We start from the raw sequence: 22,923 nt of genomic DNA, 5'->3' as shown, positions 1-22,923 counted from the left end.
AACATACTGCATGTTTGCCAGTTAATGCTGAAGGTATACAGGATTTTCTAAAATAAATAAGAGGCTGGAAGAAAGCTTCCCACACTGGGGAGGCTGGGAGAGTGTGTCCATGAATGGAGACTGAGAGGAATGGATCTGTTTTGCCATGCTCTGGAATGAGCACACACACACAGTAGATTGCCTTCACAACCAGGCATGGCTGTGGTAAATGTAAAGCAGTCTCTGGTCAGCACTATTTCTTGCTTAGCTGATTCTCCAACTTTTGTTGCATTCAGAAAACTAGACCCGGACCCTGGAGGTGAGGACTAGAAGGCAGTCTTCCAGGCAAGCTTCAGCCTGTTTACACAGATTGAATCCTCTGGCCAGAGCAGTGGCCGGAAATGAACAGAATCCCTCAGACACCTGCAGCTCTGCCACCTACCTATCTCTCCCTCCACCAGGAGAGGCTTAACATACTGAGAAGCAGCTGGCCAGGCTGCCAGACACAGAGTCATGAAAATAGTAGCTCCTCAATCCAGCCTGCCTATGATTCATTTATCAAAGATGTCAGGGGCCGGGGATTTAGCTCAGTGGTTTCAGTGCCTGCCTCTGCAAGCGCAAGGTCCCAAGTTCGATCCCCAGTACCAAAAAAAAAAAAATCCCAAAGATGTCAGATGATGGGCCGGGTGTGGTGGCACACACTTGTGAGCCCAGCATTTGAGTTTGAGGCCAGCGTGGGTTACATAGTGAGTTCAAAGCCATCCTGAACTACATAGAGAGACCTTGTCTCAAAAAAAAAAAAAAGATGCCAGATGCATCTTTGACCTAGAAACACTCAGAGTGTATTTTCATCAAAAGGCTTTTTTTTTTTCAGATGAGTTGAGATGAGTCCTCCTTCAGTTGTCCAGGCTGGCCTCCAACTTTCAACCCTCCTGTTTCAGTCCTCTGAGCAGCTGGGATTACTGATGTGCACCACTGCACCTGGCTCCAGAAGAGGGTTTTTTTTGTTTTTTGTTTTGGTACCGGGGACTGAACTCACGATGCTTGTGAAGCAGGCAGTGGAACCACTGAGCTAAATCCCTGGCCCCCAGAAGAGGTTTTAAACTGTGTCACTTAAAGACTTTGTGGTAAGACTGGATTTTAAACGTTTTATGAATAAATCAAAGCGCAGAATTTTAAATCCAGATCACTATGAATTAAAAGGGATGGAGTGGTGGTTCGGTTCCGGAGCGCGCTGGGGGGGGGGGCGGGGAGGGACCTGGGCTCGCGGCCCCGTCCCCTTCTCCCCCCGCCCCCCTCTACGGGCCCTGGGGCCTCATCCCAGCGCACCTTGGCAGCCCGGCCCGAGCCGGGAGCTCCTGCTCGCAGGTGTCCTCGGCGGGGCCCAGCTCGGCCTCCTGGTGGGATTCGGGGCCAACCCGCGCGGCGGCCGCCTGCCCTCCTTCGTGCTGCTGGTGCTCCTCGTGGTGCTCGTCCTCGCCTTCAACTACTGGAGCATCTCTCCCCGCCACATCCAGCTCCAGGAGCGGGTGGCCGAGCTGCAGGCCCAGGTCCAGCGCACCGAGGTGGCCCGCGGGCGTCTGGAGAAGCGCAACTCGGATCTTCTGCTCCTGGTGGACACGCACAAGAAACAGAGCGACCAGAAGGAGGCCGACTATGACCGCCTCAGTACCCGGCTGCAGGCCAGGGAGGGCCTGGGAAAGAGGTGCGAGGATAAGGTTAAACTACAGAACAACATATCATATCAGATGGCAGACATACATCATTTAAAAGAGCAACTTGCTGAGCTTCTCCAGGAGTTTCTTCGACAAGAAGACCAGCTTCAGGACTATAGAAAGAACAACACTTACTTTGTGAAGAGGTTAGAATATGAAAGTTTTCAGTGTGGACAGCAGATCAAGGAATTAAGAGCACAGCATGAAGAAAATACTAAAAAGTTAGCAGATCAGTTTTTGCAAGAACAAAAGCAAGAGGCCCCAAAGGTTCAATCTGATGGAAAAGAATTGGGTATAAGCAATCATGTAGTATCTAATAATATTCCAAAAGTAGATGAGAATGCTGCAAATAAGAATGAAGAACCCTCAAGTAATCATATTCCACGTGGAAAAGAGCAAATCAAACGAGATGGTGATGCAGGGATGCCTGGAGTAGAAGAAAATGACCTAGCTAAAGTTCATGATCTTCCCATCTCTCTAAGGGAGACCCCTGTTTTAGTTTCTCAACATGAAAATCATCAGACAATCTCCCATCTTCCAACTGGACAACCTCTCTCCCCAAATTTGGGTCTGAATTCACATGTAAACCAGGTAACTCAGATACTTCAAAACAGAACCCTTCCAATCCTCTTCAGCATTTAAATCCTGGCTCAAACTTGGAGAGTGAACCCAGAATTCAAATGAATATACTAAAGCAAGCCACCAAGGATAGAGTTGGTGATTTCCACAAATTGAAGCAAAGCCGGTTCTTTGATGAAAATGAATCCCCTGTTGATCCGCAGCATGGCTCTAAACTGGTGGATTATAATGGGGATGATGGTAACGTAGGTGAGTATGAGGCAGACAAGCAGGCTGAGCTGGCTTACAATGAGGAAGAAGATGGTGATGGTAGAAAGGAAGACGTCCAAGATGATGAAGAACAAGAGCTTCAGATGGATCCTGCAAACTATGGAAAGCAGCGTTTCAATGATGTCCTTTAAATACTAAAGGAAAATTTCACAAAACCTAAAGTGCTATAAAATGAAATCATTTCTACTTTGTTATTTTTCATTTTTGTTGTAAAGATCAGTTGTACCAGTTGTAAAGATACATTGAGGTAGATTGAAGTAAAACCTGTAATGAAGGAATGTACCCATGTACATATGTGAACTTTTTCATATTGTATTATCAAAGCAGAGACGTTTTTGGGTATGATACAATTGAGCCAAAAATGGTTAATCTTTGCATTTAAAGAAAACTAATGTATATTTCACATTTTATTAAGCTTAATTTTTTCCACAAATAGCAAGAGAACATGGTTGTACAGATTATATGTTGCACATAGCATAACCACAGTAAGAGCAGTTACTCAGCTGAAAAGGTTTTCTACACTAATGTATTCTTGTGAGCCCAACAGGTGTTCTGTTCTGGGTGTCCTTCATTTCATGCTCTTCCAGGAGTTATGCCTAGAATAGTGACATAAATGAAGGGAAACTGGGTGCCAAGCATGTGCAACATGTATACTAAATTACCTTCCTGCTCCTTCTATTTTACATAAGTGCTGATGTGTCTGGGCAGATTAGCTTTCAGTTGAAGACTCATGAAAGTTGAGATAACCTTCAAAGACATAAATATTTTGTTATTTTTACTTAGTGTGAAATTGTTGAATGCATTTTCATTTTTTTCCCATACTACCAGTACTGTTTAACTATAGTCAGCATTAACTAAAGTTTTATTTTCACAGTTTGCATTGGAGAAGATATTCATGATTTAAATGCCAGGTCCTGAAAGGGGCTAAATCTACCTGGAAATGAATCTGCAGTCAGGATTTCAAAGCCTTCCTGAAAGTTTTAGTGATTCTCTTTGACTGTGTATTTTTCAGAAATACTATGCAAGAAATTTTAACAAGTTTTTATTAATGCAAAAATAAGGATAGAAGTACAGTGAAGTATAGCTGTTTTATAAAAATAGCTTAAAGTTTGTAATAAAAAGGAAACTTTGTAATTACTTACTGTTAAGATACCATCAACCTCATATTTGCTAGACTTACAAAATTATTTTAAATACATTTTGTCTTTGACACTATTCAATAGAAAGTGTAAGCTAGTTAATCCTTGTTTTCTAATTAAAGCACTTTTACATCTTATCCCATGCCCCAAAAACAAAAGGTGTGGATCATGAAGGAAATTTAAGGTTGTTAACTCTGTTTTTCAGGACTACTGTTAATTCTCTCTGTATATGAAATATTGGGCTGAAAGTTTCTCTGAGTGGTAGAGCACTTGGCTCCTTGGTCCCCAGCACCACAAAACAGGCAAACAAACATGAACTCCCCCTGCCTCCCACGCCCAGGTTCCAGTCATAACTGAAACTTGTACAAGTTCACTTGTTGAGGTGCAAAATTTCTTTGACTTCAGTGTGAAGTTAGTGACCAGAAAAAGATGCAGTAATTGACTACAGTTTTTCTACCATATCAAAGTAAGTAATTTATGCCTTCATTATCAGTAGGAAAGGCCTACAATGAATAGATATTAACAGTTCACAAAATTTTTAAATGGAGTTAAAGGGAAGTGATATACATCCTTTGGGAATTAGCATGGGGAGATAAATCTAAAAATATTTCTAGTAATACTTCATATTTAATATTCTAAAATCTTTACAAATGAAAACCATAAGATTACTGGCCTTAGTTCCTTTGACATAAAAAGTGGTCACTTGGTTATGTGACAGCTGTTACTTAACAGCAAAATTTCTTCAATTAGAAGCTGAGGGCTTTTACCGGCTAAAAAATCTTGGACCAATGAATATTTTTGACTTTGTTAACACATTGTAGTGCTATAAAATACTATGTGAATCTCTTAAAAATCTGACATTCTACAGTCTGTAATAGACATGCTGTTTTTATAATGTTTTACTTCTGCCTTAAGATTTAGAGGTTTTTTATATGTATTTTTGCCCTGAATTACATGTTAATTTGATGGGAACTCTGCTTTTTAAATCATCATTTAATGGTTCTAATAAATTAAAAATTAAACTTAAAAAAAAAAAAAGAAGGGATGGAGTGAAAAATTTCAAGATACATCTTGAGTAGTTTGAGGACATGACAGAGCTGTCAGCCGTGAGGTATGCCCCTGCCCTCTTCCTGAGCACGATGAAAGGGTCCAGCCTGGCCTTCTGAGCTCTGGGTTCCTGCATTTGCCAGACTGGCCTTGGTCCAGCATTTCCAGATCAACGGCAGGGACGCCCTCTCCAGGCCAATCTGCCGAAGTGTAGTCTTGTGAGCAGGACAGATGTTCAGGGCTACCTTATATCTTTCTGGCAGTGCATGGTGACTGGTGCCCGCCTGTGATCCCGACACTCTGGAGGCTGAGGCGGGAGGATCACTGTGAGTTTGAGGCCAGCTTGGACAGCACAGCAAGACCCTCTCTCAAGAAGAAGAAGAAGATGGGCCTGGGATTTAACTCAGTGGTTCTGCTGCCTGCCTCGAAGCACACGATCCCGAGTTCGATTCCCGGCACCAAAAAAAAAGGCATTAAAGAAGAAGAAGGGGGGGCTGGGGAGGAGGGAGACATATAGGGGGAGGGGGGAAGAGGACGCAGAAGAAGATGACACAGGATCCTCCCCCACAACACCCACCAAAGTCCTGACAGTTGCATCAGGGCTGGGACACTACTCAGCATGCCACTGAGGGCCACTCAAAATCCTGAGGATGGTCCAAGGGGACTTTTGGTGGCCTTCAGTCTGGACTGGTCCCTGAGATCCACCAGTTCTCAAGTCACAGGTCCTCCAGCTGGGGCCGTGAAGCCGTGGTCCTGAGGCTTCTCCAGTGGCTGTGCCGTGCAGGTGGCGAGTGGGGGCACTCTATTCAGATGTCACACTTCACCCACTGTCCTGGCCTTTTCTGCCTGGTGTTTGCTAGACTGCTTCAACCAAATTGCAGAGAACTCTCCACCGCTTTCTGCCCACCAGGAAACACAACTACACTCCTACTTCTCTTTGTAAAATCCATACACTGTTCACTACTTTCTAAATGACACACACCAACCACATGGCTCGCATTCTCTGAACTCCTAAATCACCAGCCAGCTTAGCAGCAAACTGTCAGGGCTCCCATGCCCAAGACACAGTGGAATCACCTGAGGAGCCTAGAAAGAAAACAGGTCCTGCCCGGAGATAGACACCGTACAATTACTTGATTGTAACAAAAGCATCGAAGAGTCCAGTGAGAGAAAGCAAACGCAGAAATCTGGATAGCCACATGGAAGGGAAAAATCAAACACACTTTGACTCTGTCTCACACCACACAGGAGATGGGTCTCAGTCTCAGCAAGGTTGGAGCACACCTGTCATCTCAGCTACTCAGGAGGGTGAGGCAGGAGGATCCCAAGTTCAAGGTCAGCCTCGGCTACATAGTGAGTGTCTTAGCCACTTTCCTTGTCACTGGGACAAAATACCTGACACCCACAATTTAAAGGAGGAGAGGTTTATTTGGGCTCATATTTCGGCCTATGGCTGGCTGGCTCCAAAGAAGAAACAGCACTGCAGAAGGCAACATGGCAGAGGAAAATCTGTTCACCTGATAGCAGCCAAAGGCAGAGAGGAGAGGAGCTGTGGAGGGAGAGAAACCCTTCCAGGTCACACCCCCAGGGACCCACCTCTTCAGACCAGGTATCTCTCTCTCTCTTTTATTTTTAGCAAAACACTTATTGGCACATTTATTTATTTATTTTTGGTACCAGGGATCGAACTCAGGACCTTGGGTTTTCAAGGCAGGCAGCAGAACCACTGAGCTAAATCCCCGGCCCAATTTATCGGTACATTTGAGACACACATAATGATAACACTAGTTATAGGGCAAGTCCTATCTCTTTTTTTTTTCTTTTGGGTGCCGCGGATCGAACTTGGGTCCTTGTGCTTACAGGGCAGGCAGCAGAACCACTGAGCTAAATCCCTGGCCCCAAGTCCTATCTCTTGACAACACAGTTAGCTATAAATTCATTAGTGTGTTAAACCACTGAGCACCATAGTGCCCCCATGATCCAATCACCCTTCAAAAGCTCCCTGCCTAGCCAGGCATGGTGGCTGTAATCTCAGCACTGAGCAGGCTGAGTCAGGAGGATCACAACTTTGAGGCCACCCCGGGCTACATAGTGAATTTAAGGCCACCCTGAACTACATAGCGAGACCTTGTCTCAAAAAAAAAAAAATTAATTAACTTATATTTTTGCTGGACATGGTGGCACATACTTGTACTTCCAGCACTCTGGGAGGCTGAGGCAGAAGGATTGCAAGTTTGAGCCAAGTCTGGGCAATTTAGTGATTTTAGTAAGACTCTGTCTCAAAATAAAAAATATAAAAGATCTGAGGACGTTGCTCAGTGTCAAGGCCCTGGGCTCAATCCCAATACTGCCAGAAAACAAACAAAAAATTAAAAAGAGGGATGTGGCTCAGTGGTAGAGTGCTTGCCTACCATGTACCAGCCCTAGGTTCAACCCCCGGTAGAGCAAAAAACAAACAAAAAAGATGGATCATAGACCTATATATAAAAGTAAAAATTATAAAGTTTTCTCTTGCTTGAGATGGTGTTGGACTTGTCACCTGTAAAAAGGAGTTTTGACTAATGTATGGGTCAAAGGATGATGAATTTGTATTTCTTTTTTTTTTTTTTGGTACCGGAGATCGAACTTGGGTCCTTACGCTTTCGAGGCAGGTGGTCAAACCACCGAGCTAAATCCCCAGCCCTTTTTTTTTGGTACTGGGGATCAAACTCTGGTCCTTGCGCTTTTGAGGCAGGCACCAGAACCACTGAGCTAAATCCTCTGCCCACGGATACTGACTTTGTAAGTCTATATAAATGCTGTCTTACGAGTTGGGTCCGATTCTTTCTATGTTTTTTAAAATTTTCTTTCTATATTTTAAAGGGTGCACTGTCATTGGTTACCTTAACCACAGAAAAGTATGCATGAAATCTCGTATTGCCCATTGTAGAAGCCACGTCTTTATTCTCTCCACAGACGCTTCCTTCTCACTGTGACAGCATAGCACAGGGGTTGAGAGCAGAGATTTGGTGCCAGATTTCCTGAGTCCAAAATCTGCTCCATGTACTTAACCAGCTGTGTAACCAGCAAAATCATCAACTGTCTGTGTCCTTGTCCCTCATCTCTGAAATGCAGATAGTACCTGCTGCACAGGTTTTCAGTGAGGATGATATAATGATTAGAACAGTGCTGCCACAGGAAGCTCGCTCAGCAAGTGTTTGCTGCTACTGTGGCTGAGCACCTGCAGTATGCCAGGCACTGGTCTAGGAACTTGGGATAAAACAGCAAAGAAGACAGAAAAACTCCCAGTTCCCCTTACAGAGCTGACATCAGAGTGTGGAGCAGGAGTAGAGACTGGTGAAATAAGGAACATAAGCTGGGCATGGTGGCGCACGTCTGTAATCTCAGCCCTCAAGAGAATCCTACCTGGGCAGTTGTGAAGCAGGAGGATTGCTGTGAGTTCAAGTCCAGCCTGAACTACATAGCGAGACCCTCAAAAAAAAAAAAAAAAAAAAGGGCTGGGAATTTAGCACAAGGTCCCGAGTTCCATCTCTGGTACCAAAAAGACCCCCCCAAAACCCCAAAAAAACAAACACATAAGGAGGGCCGGGATGTAGCTCAGCACCACAGAGTCTGCCTGGCAATCATGAGGCCCTGGATTCGATTCCCAGTACCAAAAAAAAATTTTTTTTATGTCAGGTATGATTAATGCAACAGAGAAAAATAAAGCAAGGAAAGAAGAGAGTAGTAATGGAGAGGTGAAATTTTAAATAGACTCTTCTGATAAAGGCATCACTCAGAAAGTGACATTCAAGTAAAGGCTGGAAGGAGATGAGGAAATGAGCCCTGTGCACATCTCTGAAGAAGGTGCTCCAGGGGCAGCGAGGGGCCTGGGCAGAGGCAGCAAGGAGGAGAAGGCCCGGAGTTCCCGGACAACATGAAGGTCAGCCGGTTGGAAGTAGAGGACTGAGGCAAGGGGAGAAATAAAACTGATCCAGCAAGGTTCCTTGGACCAGGAAGTTAGCAGGGGAAGGAGCAAAATGGAGTCAAATTCTGGGTGTAATTTGAAGCTAGAGATAACAGGCGTTGCAGGTCAATAAGATGCAGGGAGTGTGCGAGAGAGTAAGGATCAGCAAGCCGAACTCCAGAGTTTTGGCCTGTGCACTGGAAGGAGAGTCACCAACAGCTGATGTGGGGAAGACTGGGAGAGGAGCAGGTGGGGAAGAACAGAGGTTAGTTTCAGACTTGTCAGGGTAGAAACACCTAGGAAATAGAAAGGAGAGAGCTGAACCTCCGTGGGGGTGCACATCTGCAGTCCCAGCACTCTGGGAGGCCAACCCGAGCATCACAAGTTTGAGCCCAGCCTGGGCAACTTAGCAGTTTAGTTAGACCCCATCTGAAAACTTAAAAAATTAAAAAGGGCTGAGGATGTAGTTCAGTGTGAAGGCCCTGGGTTCAATCCTTGGGCGGGTGTGGGGGATATACAAACCTGGAGCCCGAGAAGAGTGGTCCATGTGAAAGAACCAAGTCTGGGAGTTTGCACATAGAGAACATTTGAACCAAAAAAACCTGAGTGAGACCCCAAGGGAGTGATTACAGAGAGAAGAGCACCAAGGCCCGAGCCTGGCACTCTCCCACGTTTGGTGATTGGGAGACAAAGAGAAACCAGCAAAGGAATAAAAATGAGTGGCCAGCAAGGAGGAAGAAACCCAGAGAGGAACAGAATCTAGAAGCCCCATGAAAAAGAAATCAAAGGAGAAAGGGATTGTGTCATATGCTGCCCACAGGTCAGGCCAGATGAAAACTCAGACTTAACTGTAGGATTTAGCAATATGGAAGCCGCTGGAGACCTGGATGATAGCAGTTTTAGAAGCTTGGTGGGGGCTGATTAGAGGGGAGACAAATTGAAGACAGGAAGAGAGACAACTGTCCCAATGGATTTTGCTCTAAAGGCAGGCAGAGAAATGGGGGCAAAGATAAGAAAGGATTTGTGGGTCAAGAGAGAGGTGTTGAGCCAGGTGCAGTGGTATAGGCAGGCCTGTGAGCCCAGCATCTGGGAGGTCGAGGCAAGAGGATCGAAAGTTCCAGCCCAGCCCGGGGAACTTACTTACTTAAGTGAGACCTCCTATCAAAATAAAAAATGAGAAAAGGGATGAGGATGTAGCTCATTGTGAAACCCATGAGTTCTATCCCCAGTACCAAAAAAGAGAGAGAGAGGTGTTAAAACAGGAAAAATAGGGGCCGGGGATTTAGCTCAGTGGTTCTGCCACCTGCTGCACAAGTGCAAGGACCTGAGTTCGATCCCTAGCACCAAAAAAAAAAAAAAACCAGGAAAAATAACATGATGTTTATATACTGACCCAGCAAGGAGGGAAGAACGCTTGTTAAATTTTCTAATAAAGTTGTTTTTTTACTATTCTGTTATTTTTACTTTTATGAATTATTTGACAGAAACAATGAAAAATTTAAGGGTCTAGTCTATTGGCTCCAGATGGTCAATAGTGTTATGCTAAGGGTTAAAAGTTTAAATAGAGGGCTGGGGATATAGCTCAGTGGTTCTGCCACCTGCCTCACAAGCACAAGGTCCCGAGTTCGATCCCCAGTACCAAAAAACGTTTAAATAGAGCAAAAGGTATAAAATAAAACTAACAGTTGCTTATTATTCTTCCACTATATATATAGCTTTTATTTATTTATTGTTAATTTTTTTTGAGACAGGGTCTTGCTATGTAGTCCAGACTGACCTTAAACTCCCTATGTAGCCCAGGCTGGCCTTAAACTTGTCAGGTAAAAGGGCCGAAGACCAAGACCAGACCAGGCCACAACAAGACTTTATTAGGGGAATAGATCTGCCGGACTATCTCTGAACAAAGGAGAGGCAAAAGCAATATGGCCGGAGCAGGGAGAGTCTTTTATAGAGACTGGGGTGGGGTTTGTAGGGGCTGAGGTGGGGTTGAGTGAGGTAGTGATCAGGGAGTGGAGGAGCCGGTGACATCACTAGCGGTAGGAGGTGAGCGAGTATTAGGTTACTCTCTAGGTGGGACCAGGGGCATGCTGGGAAGAAGGGTTTGTTCTTTGGTGGGAGCAACCATCTTGGCATGACGTCGCACAGGGGAGGGGGCAAGGCACCATAGGAAGAGGGCAGCTACTATACATAATAGCTGCTGAGGTGGTGGGAGACCTATCAAAACTTATGGCAATTCTCCTGCCTCAGCCTCTTTCTTTTAATTTTCACAAAAGGGATTGCATATTTTTCTTTTTTTCTATCCTATTTACAAAGCTCTGAATAAGAAGAAATGAATGGGAAAGAACATTCTGCTGTTTTAAAGTGTGATGGTGTGTCGGGAGCAATGCTACATAATTTTAGGGTAAAATCATTTGGTTAGCTAATTCTCCTGCCTACAGACCAGCTATGGAATTCCCAGACATAATTCCATTTTGTCCTCCGGTCACAACTGAGACCTCAATGATCCAGTGATGCTGTGATTCTCCAGGACAAGATTACACCAGCTGAAGGCATCCTGGGAAGAACAAAAATCTTCATCTGCTCAGTTCCTTCTTGATCTTGGATTGTTACATCTTATTTACACAGGATGTACTGAACTCTCTGCAAGTCATTTGTTACATTTGTTTCTCCCGATGTACTGAGTACTGAATAAAAGGTGCGGTAAGCTGGGGGCTTTCGTCTTTGCCGCCCAGAACAGCACTGATCAGACCCAAAGCTCAGCTTCTTCTGTCTCATTTTTCTACCTTTCCTGTAATTTGCCTTGTGCTGCCGTGGCTCACAGGAGACTAGGCCTTACTGCAGAGGTTCTAGTAACGTCCCCTTTCCCTGTTCCCTACAATGGTGAATGTCTGTCACCCTAGCACTCTGGGAAGCTGAAGCCAGAGCATAACAAGTTTGAGCCCAGCCTTAGCAACTTGGAAACTTAGCAAAAATCTGTCTCAAAAAATAAGAACGGGGCCCACTGTGTTCTCTATTCCAAGGTGGCCCACCCTCACATTGTAGGGTTTACTTTTCCTACTTTCACGTGGCCCAAACTCACTCTGCAGAGCCTGTTTCTTTTCCAACCCTTAATAAAACTTTGCTACCATTAAAAAAAATAAGGGAGCCGGGCATGGTGGCTCAAACCTGTAATTCCAGCACTGGGCAGGGGGGAGGGGTGGGGCTGAGACAGAAGGATCATTGTGAGTTTGAGGCCAGCCTGAACTACTAAATAGTCAGACCCTTCCTTCCTTCCTTCCTTCCTTCCCTCCCTCCCTCCCTCCCTCCCTCCCTCCCTCCCTCCTTTCTTTCTTATCCCAGGGATCAAACTTAGGACCTTCTGCTTGCAAGGCAGGCGGGGTGCCACTGAGCTACATCCCCAGCCCTAAACCCTTTCTTTTTTTTTTTTCGTACCGGGGATTGAACTCAGGACCTTGTGCTTGCAAGGCAGGCAGCGGAACCACTGAGCTAAATCCCTGGCCCTCTAAACCCTTTCTTTAAAAAAGAAAAAAAAAAGAGTTCAAGGCTGGGCATAGGTCTGTAATCCCAGCACTTGAGAGGTTGAGGCAGGAGGATCTCTGAGAGTTCTAGGCCAGCCTGGACTACATATTGGCCAGTCTGAACTACATAGTGAGACCATGTTTCAAAAATAAATAAAAATTTTAAAAAAGAAAGAAAAGAAAGGGCTGGAGATGTAGCTCAGTGTTCGAAGGCTTGGGGTTCAATCACCAGTGCCGGAAAAAAAAACTGGTGACCAAATGTGGTGGTCAAGTAGCTATAATCCTAGCTACTTGGAAGGCTGAGGAAGGTTTGCAAATTCAAGATAAGCCTGGACAATTTAGAGAGATCCTGCTCTCTAAATACGTACATATATACATACATGCATAGATGAAGGTATGTAGCTCAGTGGTAAAGCACTTGCCAACATGTGTGAGGACCTAGGATCAATGCTTAGTACTACAAAAAAAAAAAGGTAAAAATGATGTAGTTCTGCTGGGCATGGTGGTGCATGCCTGTAATCCCAACACTCAGGAGGCTGAGGCTGGAAGATCTCTGCGAGTTGAGGTCCTGTCTCAAAAAACAAAACAAAACAAAAGAAGTAGTTCTATATTGTTTTAAGAACAATTAAGGTCCTAAACTGGGAGTGATGACACACCTCTGTAATCCCGGCACTGGGGAGGCTGAGGCAGGCTGATTGCTGGAGTTTGAGGCCAGCCTAGGGCTGCATGGTATGTTCAAGGCCAGCCTGAACTATATAATGAAACTCTATCTCAACAAACAAACAAACAAGCAAACAAAAATTAAGGTCCTAGTCTGAGAGGTCTCCTTGACCTCCTCCTTATAGTCCCCTGGCCAATAAATCAGGCCCACCCCCTCCAAGTGAGTTAGGAAGTCCCTTAGAGCAGAGTGCCCCAGGCCCCAGTGTCCCTCAGGTCCTCAGCCTGCTCCTCAGACAGCCCCTGGGTACACACATACAGCTTCAAGCCCCACGGGAGAATCTCTCCACGAGGTGCTTCCTGCTCCTCTCACTCACAGCTTCTCCTGCCCCAAGAGAAGCCCCAGGGGCGGAAAGGGATGCTCCAGTGCAGGTCCCTTTTCAGCAGACGTCCACCAGTGGAAGGGTTGACTGGGCCAAGCCTAGAGGCCCCTAGTAAACTTGGATGGCTTTAAACTTTGGCCCTTGCTTTTGATTTGTCATGGCGGGATGTCCAATTTATCTTGGCCACTTGCTGTACCCAGATGAAGGACAGTGCTCCAAGAGGCTAGGAGCTATGCAGATGAGCAATATGCTTTGAAAAGGGAAGGAAACCCCTCTGGGGAGGCCGTTCTCCCTTCAACGGAGCCAAACTGGGACTATAATACTAGTCATGGGTTAGAAATGATGTCTGATATACTAGCTGCTCTTACCACGGGAATGAAGAGGTGCGTTGAAATGTCTGTTAGTGCCAGGCGTGGTGGTGCACACCTATAATCCTAGCCCTCAGGAGGGAGAGGCAGGAAGATGGCTGTGAGTCTGAAGCCAGCCTGGACACATAGTGAGCTCAAGGCCAGCCTGAACTACAGAGTAAGACCCTGTCTCAAAAAAAAAAAACAAAAAAAAAAACGTTCATTAACTTTTTTTCTTTCTGGAAGACTTGAGATTTCTCTTCAAAAAGCAAGGCTCTAGTGGATCTTTGGGAAGCATGGAAATCTGACCTGCTGCTCATATTTGGGCTAGTAGTAAAGGTCAACTGTCACTAACTCTTTTCTCCTTGTTTCCTGACAGGTTTTTCTTTCTTCAGCCCAGTCCTGGAGCCACAGCACCCCAAGGTAGCTGGAGAGCACATAATCCCCAGTGGGTAGGGTCTCCAGTCCCTTCCAGCTTGATGGAGCTACAGGAGACAGAGACCTACCCCCCCAGCACCCCATAAAGAACTATGGGGATTTGTGTCCTTCAGCGGGTAATGACATAGGAGATTAGGGTTTGGCAAAACTGGTTGGGTGTGACTTGTTAATTATGAGATCCCAGAACACATGCCTAGAATAGTTCCCAAAGTCCTGCACGTAGACTTCTTGAGAGAACTCCAGCGGGTTTTCAATAGGATGGCCTAGGGCCAGGTATGGTGGCATAGGCCTGTAGTTCCAGCACTGGGGTAGCTGAGGCAGGAGGATCACCACAAGTTTGAGGCCAGCCTAGGCTACATAGTGAGACCCTGTCTCAAACCCCAAATCAAAACAAAAAGAATGGCCTAGACTTGATGTCAGCCTGAGGTGTGGGATCCCAGTACCTCCTTTCAGGACTAGAATGTAGAAGCTCTCATGGGTTGCCTCGAGATTTGGAGAGTTTAAAAGGACACAGTTGCCAAGAAGAGCTTGATATTGTGGCTTTCCTCATGACAGCCTGGCCTGCTTAACTCCAGCATGTACTTTCATCTTGCTTTTCCTCTTTTACTTGCCCAAGTTTGCTCTGCAGAGCCACTTTCCCTGTCACTCTTCACTTGTAGTTTTTCAAATAAACTTTGGCACTGCTTCAAAAAAAAAAAAGAAAAAGAATTAAGGCCCTACTCATATAGCTAATCCTCCAGCTATTACTCGGTTTTATTTGTTGGTGGTGGTGGGTTTTGTTTGTTTTTTGTTTTGGGGGGCTTCTCAAAATTTATTTATTTATTTATTTATTTATTTATTTATTTATTTATTTTTGAGACAATCTCTGTGTAGTTCAGGCTGGCCTTGAACTCACTATGTAGTCCAAGCTGGCTGCAAATTTTCAGCAATCTTCCTGCCTCAGCCTATTTTTTCGGTTTTTGAGACACAGTCTTGCTATGTGGTCCAGGCTAGCCTTGAACTCATTGTGTAGCCCAAGGTGGCCTCAAACTTGCAGCAGTCCTCCTGCCTCAGCCTCCAGAGTGTTTTTTTTTTTGAGACAGGGTCTCACTGTGTTCAGTCTGGTCTTGAACTCACTTTATGGCCCAGGCTGGTTTCAAACTCAAGGAGATCTTCCTGCCTCATCCTCCTGAGAGCTGGGATTATAGGCGTATGCCATGACACTCAGCTAGTACTGATTTATGCACAACACCCCCCCACACCCCCACCCCTGTCTGTACCAGGGATCAAATTCAGGACCTTTCACTTGCCAGGCAGTCACAGTGCCACTGAGCTAAATCTCTGGCCCTTGTACTTGTTTATAATGTTTAAATTATTTCTCCTTTGAGAAATATTCATTTTGTCTGAATGGCTCACATGTGTCCAAAATGAAGTTTGTTGTCAGTGTTTCCTGGTTGATTTTTCTTTACTATTTTCCATAGGACTATGTTCTTACTCCTAATTTCTAGCTGTTTTTCTCTGGTTTACATAAACATGATTGACTCTTTTATTTTTTCTAGTATTGAGGATTGAACTGAGACCCTCAAACATGCTAGGCAGGCATTCTGCCATTGAACTACATCCCAGGCCTTGATTTTATTTTATTTTGAGGTAGGGTTTCATTAAGTTGCTGCTCTGGCTGTGTCTAGATGTCCCTCCAAAGCCTTGTGGTCATAGGTGGGGCTTTTTGAGAGGTGGCTGGATCTAGTGTGTGTGATGCTGGGATTGATTCTTGGTGCAATGCTAGGATCAAGGGCCCTAGGATTAAGGATGTGAGTGCTACCTACCCTAATTAGCCTGGATAAGATATAAGGGACAAAAAGAGCTGAGGTCATCCCTTAATGCTTTGCTACCATCTGCCTGCCATGAACAGTTTCTCCTCTCGATCCCACTCTGTCTTGGAGCCGGTGATTATGGACTGAAACCTCTATAAACTATGAGCTAAATAATCCTTTCTCCCTTTAACTTTGGGTGTCAGGTATTTTGTCTCAGTATTAAGTAACTAAGAATTTGGTACCAGAGAAGTGGGGTCGTTGCTGTGACTGTACCTGACCATGTGATTCAGGAACCTTTAGGAATGGCTTGTGGGAAAAGTTTGGAAAGGTTCAGAGATGCCAGTTTAGAAAGAGTTGGAACACTTTAGGTTGTACTCGATGGGAGATTGTGGTCAGAGCTCAGAAGGCAAGAGCATTGATAGAAATTCTGTCGGTAAAGACCAGACTCAGGAGGTTTCTGCTGAGAAGAACTGCATTGGTTATTGGGCTCCAGACAATGTATGTTATACCTTGGCAGAAAGTTTGTGTCCAGAGACTGCCTGAGACTGAGATTAAGGGGAATAGACAGACTAATTTGTCAAAGGAAATTTCAAGGTAGTCTAATATTGAGGGGGTGGCATGGCTACTGTTAGGGGATTTTGCCAGATTTATGTTGAAAATCAAGAGCAAAGAGCCCAGGAGGATGATTTAAAACATTTTGAGTTTGGCCAGAAAGGAAGCTCCAGTAAAGCTGTGGACTGCAAAGATAGAGCAGAGGAGTTCTTGATTGCTGAGAAGAAACAGGAGAATAGATAAAATAGCTTGAGGGCATCACAAGAAGCACCAGGACTCCATGCTTTGCAGCCTCAAAATTGCAAAAGTGAAAGACTTTGCTTTAAGAGAGCCCCAGGGCCAGGGATTTAGCTCAGTGTTCTGGCACCTGCCTTGAAAGCACAAGGACAAGGACCTGAGTTCGATCTCTGGTACCAAAAAAAAAAAAGAAAGAAAGAAAAAAAAAGGAAGAGAAGGGCCAGGAATTTAGCTCAGTGGTTCTGGCGCCTGCCTCACAAGCGCAAGGTCCCGAGTTTGATCTCCAGTACCAAAAAAAAGGGAGAGCCCCAAGGAACTACGTTCCAGAATGGCAGTGGCCTAGGGAAGTTGTTCCTCTGGATTTGGTTCATAGGCATTGGACCATATAGCAAAGAGAGAAAGAACCCCAGCTACTGCTCCAGATGGCAGCAGACCTTGCCATCATCCATATGGTGCTGGTTTTAGGCATATGCAGAATACAAGAATTGTGGGGTCACTGAAAGGCTTCCACCCAGATTTCAGAAGACGGCTTGGGAAGCCAGGAAGTATGTCCCTGAAAGGGCAGTGTGTGAAGCTGTGAGTGTGAAGCCGAAGGTGCTATGGAGACCCCAGAAGGTTGGAAAAGCCAGGGACATGGATCATCCAAGGAAAGCTGCAAAGAAGGAGCACAGCCAGCCAAAGAAAGAAGCCACGGGAGCTACAACCACAAGTGCTATAGGGGTGGAGCCATCCAAGCCCTTTGGAGTTCACAACTTGCCACAGATTGCTGGGGATGCTAGAAGTGGAACTGTGGGATTTAATGTTTGCCCTATTGGATTTTAGTCTTACTTTGTTCCTGTTCCTTGCTATCCCCATTTGTACCTTTTGCAATGGAAATGTCTATCTCATGCCATTGAATGTTGGAAGTGTTTAACTTTCTTTGCATTTGTACAGGGGCTTGCAGCTAAGAGTTTGCTAAAATCTCAGAGGAGACTTTGGACTTGGGCTTTTCAGCGATGCTGAAACTGTTAAGACTTTGGCAACTCTTAGAGACGGACTAAGTGCTTTTTGCATAAAGGGATATACATGAGTCTTTGGGGGGCCCGGGGTGGGATGTTATGGTTTGTGTCTGGATGTCCCCCTAAAGCCTCATGCAGTCATAGGTGAGGCTTTTTCAGAGGTAGCTGAATCTAGAGTTTGTGACACTGGGATTGATTCATGGTACAATGCTAAGGTCAAGGGTCCTAGGTTTAAGGGTGTGAGTACCACCTACCCTAAGTACCCTGGATAAGATATAAGGAATAGAAAGAGCTGTGGTTATCCTCTATTGCTTTGCTATCTTCTGCCTGCCATGAACTCTTTCTCCTCTGCAATGCCTTTCTACCATGCCACCCTGCCTTGGAGCCAGGCAATTATGGACTGAAACCTGTACAAACTGTGAGCTAAATAAGCCTTTCTCCCTTTAACTTTGGGTGTCAGGTATTTTGTCTCAGCAATGAGAAAAGTAACTAAGAGAGTTGCCCAGGCTGATCTCAGACTCATAATCCTTCTGCCCCAGGCTCCAAAGTAGCTGGGATCACACACCTGCACCACCATATCTGGCTGTGATCAATTCCTGAAACCATGGGTGAATTCAAGCAGTTTTTAAGTTGATTCTCTAACTGAAACATATTGGCCAACAAAAGTGATATATGCACTTATATCATACCAATTCCTTTGGGTGGTGTATGCTGAGGACCAAATGAGGGCCTCACACGCTAGTGCTCTAACACTGAGCTACAGCCTCAGACCCCCAATTCTTATGTATCTTACTTCTCCTTCTTAGAGAGTTATCACAGGCATTTTTAATATAGTAAGTAGTAAATTAAATGAAATTAGATTACATTAAAGTGCACCAGTAAATCTCAATTTCACACTTTCAAGAATTTCAATATATTGGGCCGGGGATTTAGCTCAGTGGTTCCGTTGCTTGCCTTGCAAGCGCAGGGACCGGAGTTCAATCCCTGGTACCAAAAAAAAAAAAAAGAAAGAAAGAATTTCAATATATATACTTATATGAAAATTCAAAGGTTACAGACAAAAGCTAAGTGAAAAGTAAAATCTTGTTCTTACCACCTGCTTCTCTCCTTAAATGCAAAAAGTTTCTTGAACTTCTTTCCAGAAAAACAAAAACTATGTATGTTAGTCATATGCATTCACAACTTTTTTTGTTTTTAAAATAATCCTTATTTTTTAAAAGCTAATGGGGCCGGGGATGTAGCTCAGTGGTTCCAGTGCCTGCCTTGCAAGGACAAGGTCCTGAGTTCGATCCCTGGTACCAAAAAAAAAGTTAAGATGTGTGGGGTGGGGGGGGTGACAAAAAAAAAGATGTGCATTACAGGAAGCTGAGAAACAAGGAGCAAAGAGCATATTCATTCACAGTCAGAGTTTAGTTAGCTATGTCAATTTCTTCTTTATGCATCTTTTTATAGCTATTTGTAAGTGTGGTGTCTCTACTGAGTGTTGTGGGGTGAGGTGGTTTTGTGTGGTGGTTTCTTTTCTGTGAGTTTGGGGAAGGAAATATTTCAATCCTCACACACACAAAAGACACTACTGTTGGGCTGGGGATTTAGCTCAGTGGTGCTGCCACCTGCCTCGCAAGTGCAAGGTCCCGAGTTCAATCCCCGGTACCAAAAAATAAAAGATCCTCACAATCCAGAAAACTAAGCCTGAGTGTGTCACCCAGCTTTTCATCACTATAACAAATATGTGAGATGATGAACTTGTAAAGACAAATGGTTCATTTTGACTCAAAGTTTTAGAGGTTCTAGTTCACAATCAGTTGATTCTGTTGTTTCTGGGCCTATGGGGCGGCAGCACACTATCGTGGAAGACCTGGCAGTGCAATCCTGCTCATCTCCTGGCCAGGAAGTGGAGAAAGGAGAAACCAAAATGCCACAATCCCCTTGCAGAGCAGGACTCTAATCCCTAAAGACTTCCCATGAGGCCTCACTTCCTAAAGGTTCCACCACTTAGCTGGGTGTGGTGATGCACATCTATAATCCTTCATTCTGGGAGGCTGAGGCAGGGAGATTGCAAGTTCGAGCCCAGCCTGGGCAATCTGGGCAATTTAGCCACTTACCAAGACCCTGTCACAAAAAAAAAGCCCAGTGTGCAAATCCTCTGTACAGGGCATACACACACACACACACCCTCCACCACTTCCCAATAGCACCAAGCTTAAGACCGAGCCTTTGACGCTTAGGCTTCTGGGGAACTCCAGATCCAAAGCATAGCACAAGTGAGCTTTGAGCCATGCACCAGAGGGAAGGAGCACGTTCCCGGGGAGGTGGGTAGGGTACACAGGCTCCTGAGAAGAGGCCTGCTTGAGTGCTGGCCAGGAGGACAGCCTAAATGGGTCAGCACCACTGATTCATTACTATTTTGTTTAAATTCTGCTTTTTCTTTGCAGCCTACTACGTTTTAGGTGCTCTTTAGCTTTTGCCATCTTAGGAAATCCTTCCTGAATTGTTGCAGACCTCCTCTTGTCAGCATTATTCTTTTCCAAGTAAAAACTCATTGGTGAGCTGTGTTTGACGTTCATTGGTGGAGCATTTACCTAGTATGTACAGGAGGTCCTGGATAATTCTCTAGCACTGCAAAAAAAAAAAAAAAAACCCTCACTGGCTCATGCTTTTTCATGTCGTAGTTGTTGTTTTTTTCGGTACCGGGGATCAAACTCAGAACCTTGCACTTGCAAGCAGGCACAGTGCCACTGAGGTAAATCCCTGGCCCTTCATGTCTTAGTTTTTATAGGGAAAGGGTAATTCGAGTTGCTAGAGTCCCCTGCAGTGGTCCTGGCCTCCTGCTAGCCAGTATGATGTCTACGAGATAGGAAAGTGGGAATTAAAAGAAACAGAGACAGAGACTTGAGAGAACCTGAGTCTTGGGCTGATCTAAGCTGTTCTGGGGAGCAAAGATAAAGAACTCCCAGGACATCCAGTGTTTATTCATTACAAATGTGGGAAGAGGGGAAACTGGGCAGGCCTTGGGACACCTGCTGATAACAAGTATCAAGCAGGCAGGACTGTAGACAGACCACAAGCACATCTTTGCTGAAGAGAACAAAGGGTTAATTCAGAGGGGAAGAATTTAGCTGGAGTCACTTGACCTTGACTGGGTGTGAACTCAGCCAAGCTCTGCTGCTTCAGATGTAACACAGCCGAATTACGGAGGGCCAAGAAGCTTGTGCCACTGTAGCCTGTTAATACCCAGGCAGAAGTCTGCTACAAGGTTTTTTTTTTGGAACCGGGGATTGAACTCAGGTCTTTAGGCTTTCCAGGCAAGCAGTGGAACCACTGAGCTAAATCCCCGGCCTTACAAGTTTTGTTTGTTTAGTTACTTGATTAGTTTGTTTTGGGAGATGGAATTGTTGCCTAGGCTGACCTGGAAGTCTGGGGCTCAAGCGATCTTCCTGCCTCAGGCTCCCTAGCAGCTGGGACTACAGGTATGCTCCCCCACAGCTGACTAAAATCTTGTTTTGATTTTGTGGTATTGGAAATTGAACTCAGGGCCTTTACACTGGGCTGCATCCTCATCCCTATTCTTGTTTATTTTGAGACAGGGTCTCACTAAGTTGCTAAACTGCCCAGGCTAGGCTTGAACTTGTAATCTTCCTGGCTCAGCCGCCCAGACAAAGTAGATATCTGGTAAGTCCATTTGTTCAATGGTGTGGTATAACTGATGTTTCTTTGTTGACTTTTTGTCTAGTTGACCTGTCTAATGGTGAGAATGAGGTACTTCACTCTCCCTCACTGTGATTGTACTGGTGTCTATCTGTCCTTTTAAGTCCACTAGTTTGTTTGGTTTTTTTTTTTTATGAAATTGAGTGTGCTGTCATTTGGTGCATAAACATTTACAATTGTTATCTCTTCCTGTTGAACTGTTCCCTTTACCAGTATGTAGCAGCCATCTCTGTCTCTTCTGATCAGCTTTGGCTTCCAGTTGGCTTCCATTTGGCTGTGTCTGAAAATAAGATAGCTACTCTTGCTTGTTTTTAGGCTCCAGTGCATACAGTATGAATTTCCATGCTTTCACCTTCAGTCTATGTACTTCCTTTTGGATGAGGGATCTCCTACAGGCAATTTTTGATTGCATTTTGTTTTTTCTTTAAATCCAGTCTGCCAATCTGTGTCTTTTGATTGGGGAGTTGAGACCACTGACACTGACAGATATTATTATAAGGTGTTTATTGAATCTTGTTGTTGCATTCTTTTTCTTTTTTTCTTTTTGGTACTGGGGATCGAACTCCGGTCCTTGCGCTTATGAGGCAGGCGGCAGAACCACTGAGCTAAATCCCCAGCCCTTTTGCATTATTTTTCCAGTGCTGATTCCCCCCCCTTTTTTGCTTTTACTTAACTACTCTCTCTCAGTTAGACGTCTACTTTCCTTTGGACCCTTCCTTTGGTGTTGGTGGCCTCCCTGTCTCTGTCTAGGATTCCATTAAGTATTTTCTGCAATAGTTGTCTTGTATTTATTTAGGATTTCCTTGTCATGGAAGACTTTTACTTCTCCATCAATTTTTTTTTTTTTTGGTACCAGGGATCGAACTTGCGAGGCAGGTGGTGGAACCACCAAGCTAAATCCCCAGCTGCTCCATCAATTTTGAAGGCAGGATATAAAAGTCTAGATTGATGATTGTTTTCTTTTTTATGAAAAAATAAAAATTTCATTAAGAAACAAGAGAATAACCATAGATAATACACTGTGTATCATCATCTTGTAAGTAGTTACTCAGAGCACAAGACAGACAAAAAAAGATTTTCTCTTAAAGAAGAAACAAACAGATAATACCACAAAACTTTCCTTTCTTTTCTTTTTTTTGGTACCGGGGACCGAGCTCGGGACTTCGTGCCTGCAAGGCAGGTGCCGGAATCACTGAGCTAAACCCCTGGCCCTCTTTTTCTTTTTTAAAAACTAAGTCTTAATGTTTAATTCATTTCATTATGTGGGTATATACATAGTAAAAATTAAAACCATATAGGCCTTCATTCTCCTCTGGTCCTCAACACCACTTAACAGCTTCTCCTGCTCCCCAAGCCACACTGCTCTTCTATGCAGAGTGAAGATGATGTTCATCTTGCTGGGTCTACAGAAGGCCAGAGCTGGAGATGTGGTTTCTGGGTGTCACCCTGTACATGCTGATCTTCGAGGAGAACCCCTTTTGTGAGGTGGAGGAGACCATGGAGGCCGCCCTCCACCCCCCGTACCTGGTGTTCCAAGAACTCATGAGCCTTGCGTCTAGGCTGTGGCAGTCTGTCCCTGAGCAGCGCACCATCTTGGAGAAGACGATGACAGACCTGTGG

At 44.7% G+C, this 22,923-nt stretch overlaps 1 protein-coding gene and 1 pseudogene across 10 annotated transcripts in view; one reads left to right on the top strand and one right to left on the bottom strand.

Annotated features, from left to right (window-relative positions):
• LOC101711541 (uncharacterized) overlaps window positions 1-22,923 on the bottom strand; it is a 51,056-nt gene that overhangs the window by 8,732 nt on the left and 19,401 nt on the right. For 3 of the 10 annotated variants that reach the window (XR_015450141.1, XR_015450154.1, XR_015450151.1), the window contains exon 3: window positions 21,065-22,917. The exons of 3 other annotated variants lie outside the window; for them this stretch is intronic. Coding sequence is in view for 1 of the 7 variants with exons in the window: in XM_087208222.1 (XP_087064348.1) it covers window positions 1,309-1,673 (365 nt within the window). In the remaining 6 variants the exon portion in view is untranslated. Of the gene's footprint in view, window positions 1-1,308; window positions 1,674-3,145; window positions 3,291-21,064; window positions 22,918-22,923 lie in introns of those variants that run through there. 4 more of the 10 variants (XR_015450144.1, XR_015450149.1, XR_015450152.1 and 1 more) reach the window with 3 other exon arrangements.
• Window positions 1,667-2,689, top strand: LOC101698741 (protein GOLM2 pseudogene; annotated as a pseudogene).

The sequence above is a fragment of the Heterocephalus glaber genome, unplaced genomic scaffold (genome assembly GCF_053883595.1).
Source record: "Heterocephalus glaber isolate CG9 unplaced genomic scaffold, H.glaber_assembly_v1.0 deba00000937, whole genome shotgun sequence".
Taxonomy (NCBI): Eukaryota; Metazoa; Chordata; class Mammalia; order Rodentia; family Bathyergidae; genus Heterocephalus; species Heterocephalus glaber.
The sequence above is the reverse complement of the archived record's forward strand: the minus strand, read 5'-3'. Positions and strand labels throughout refer to the sequence as shown.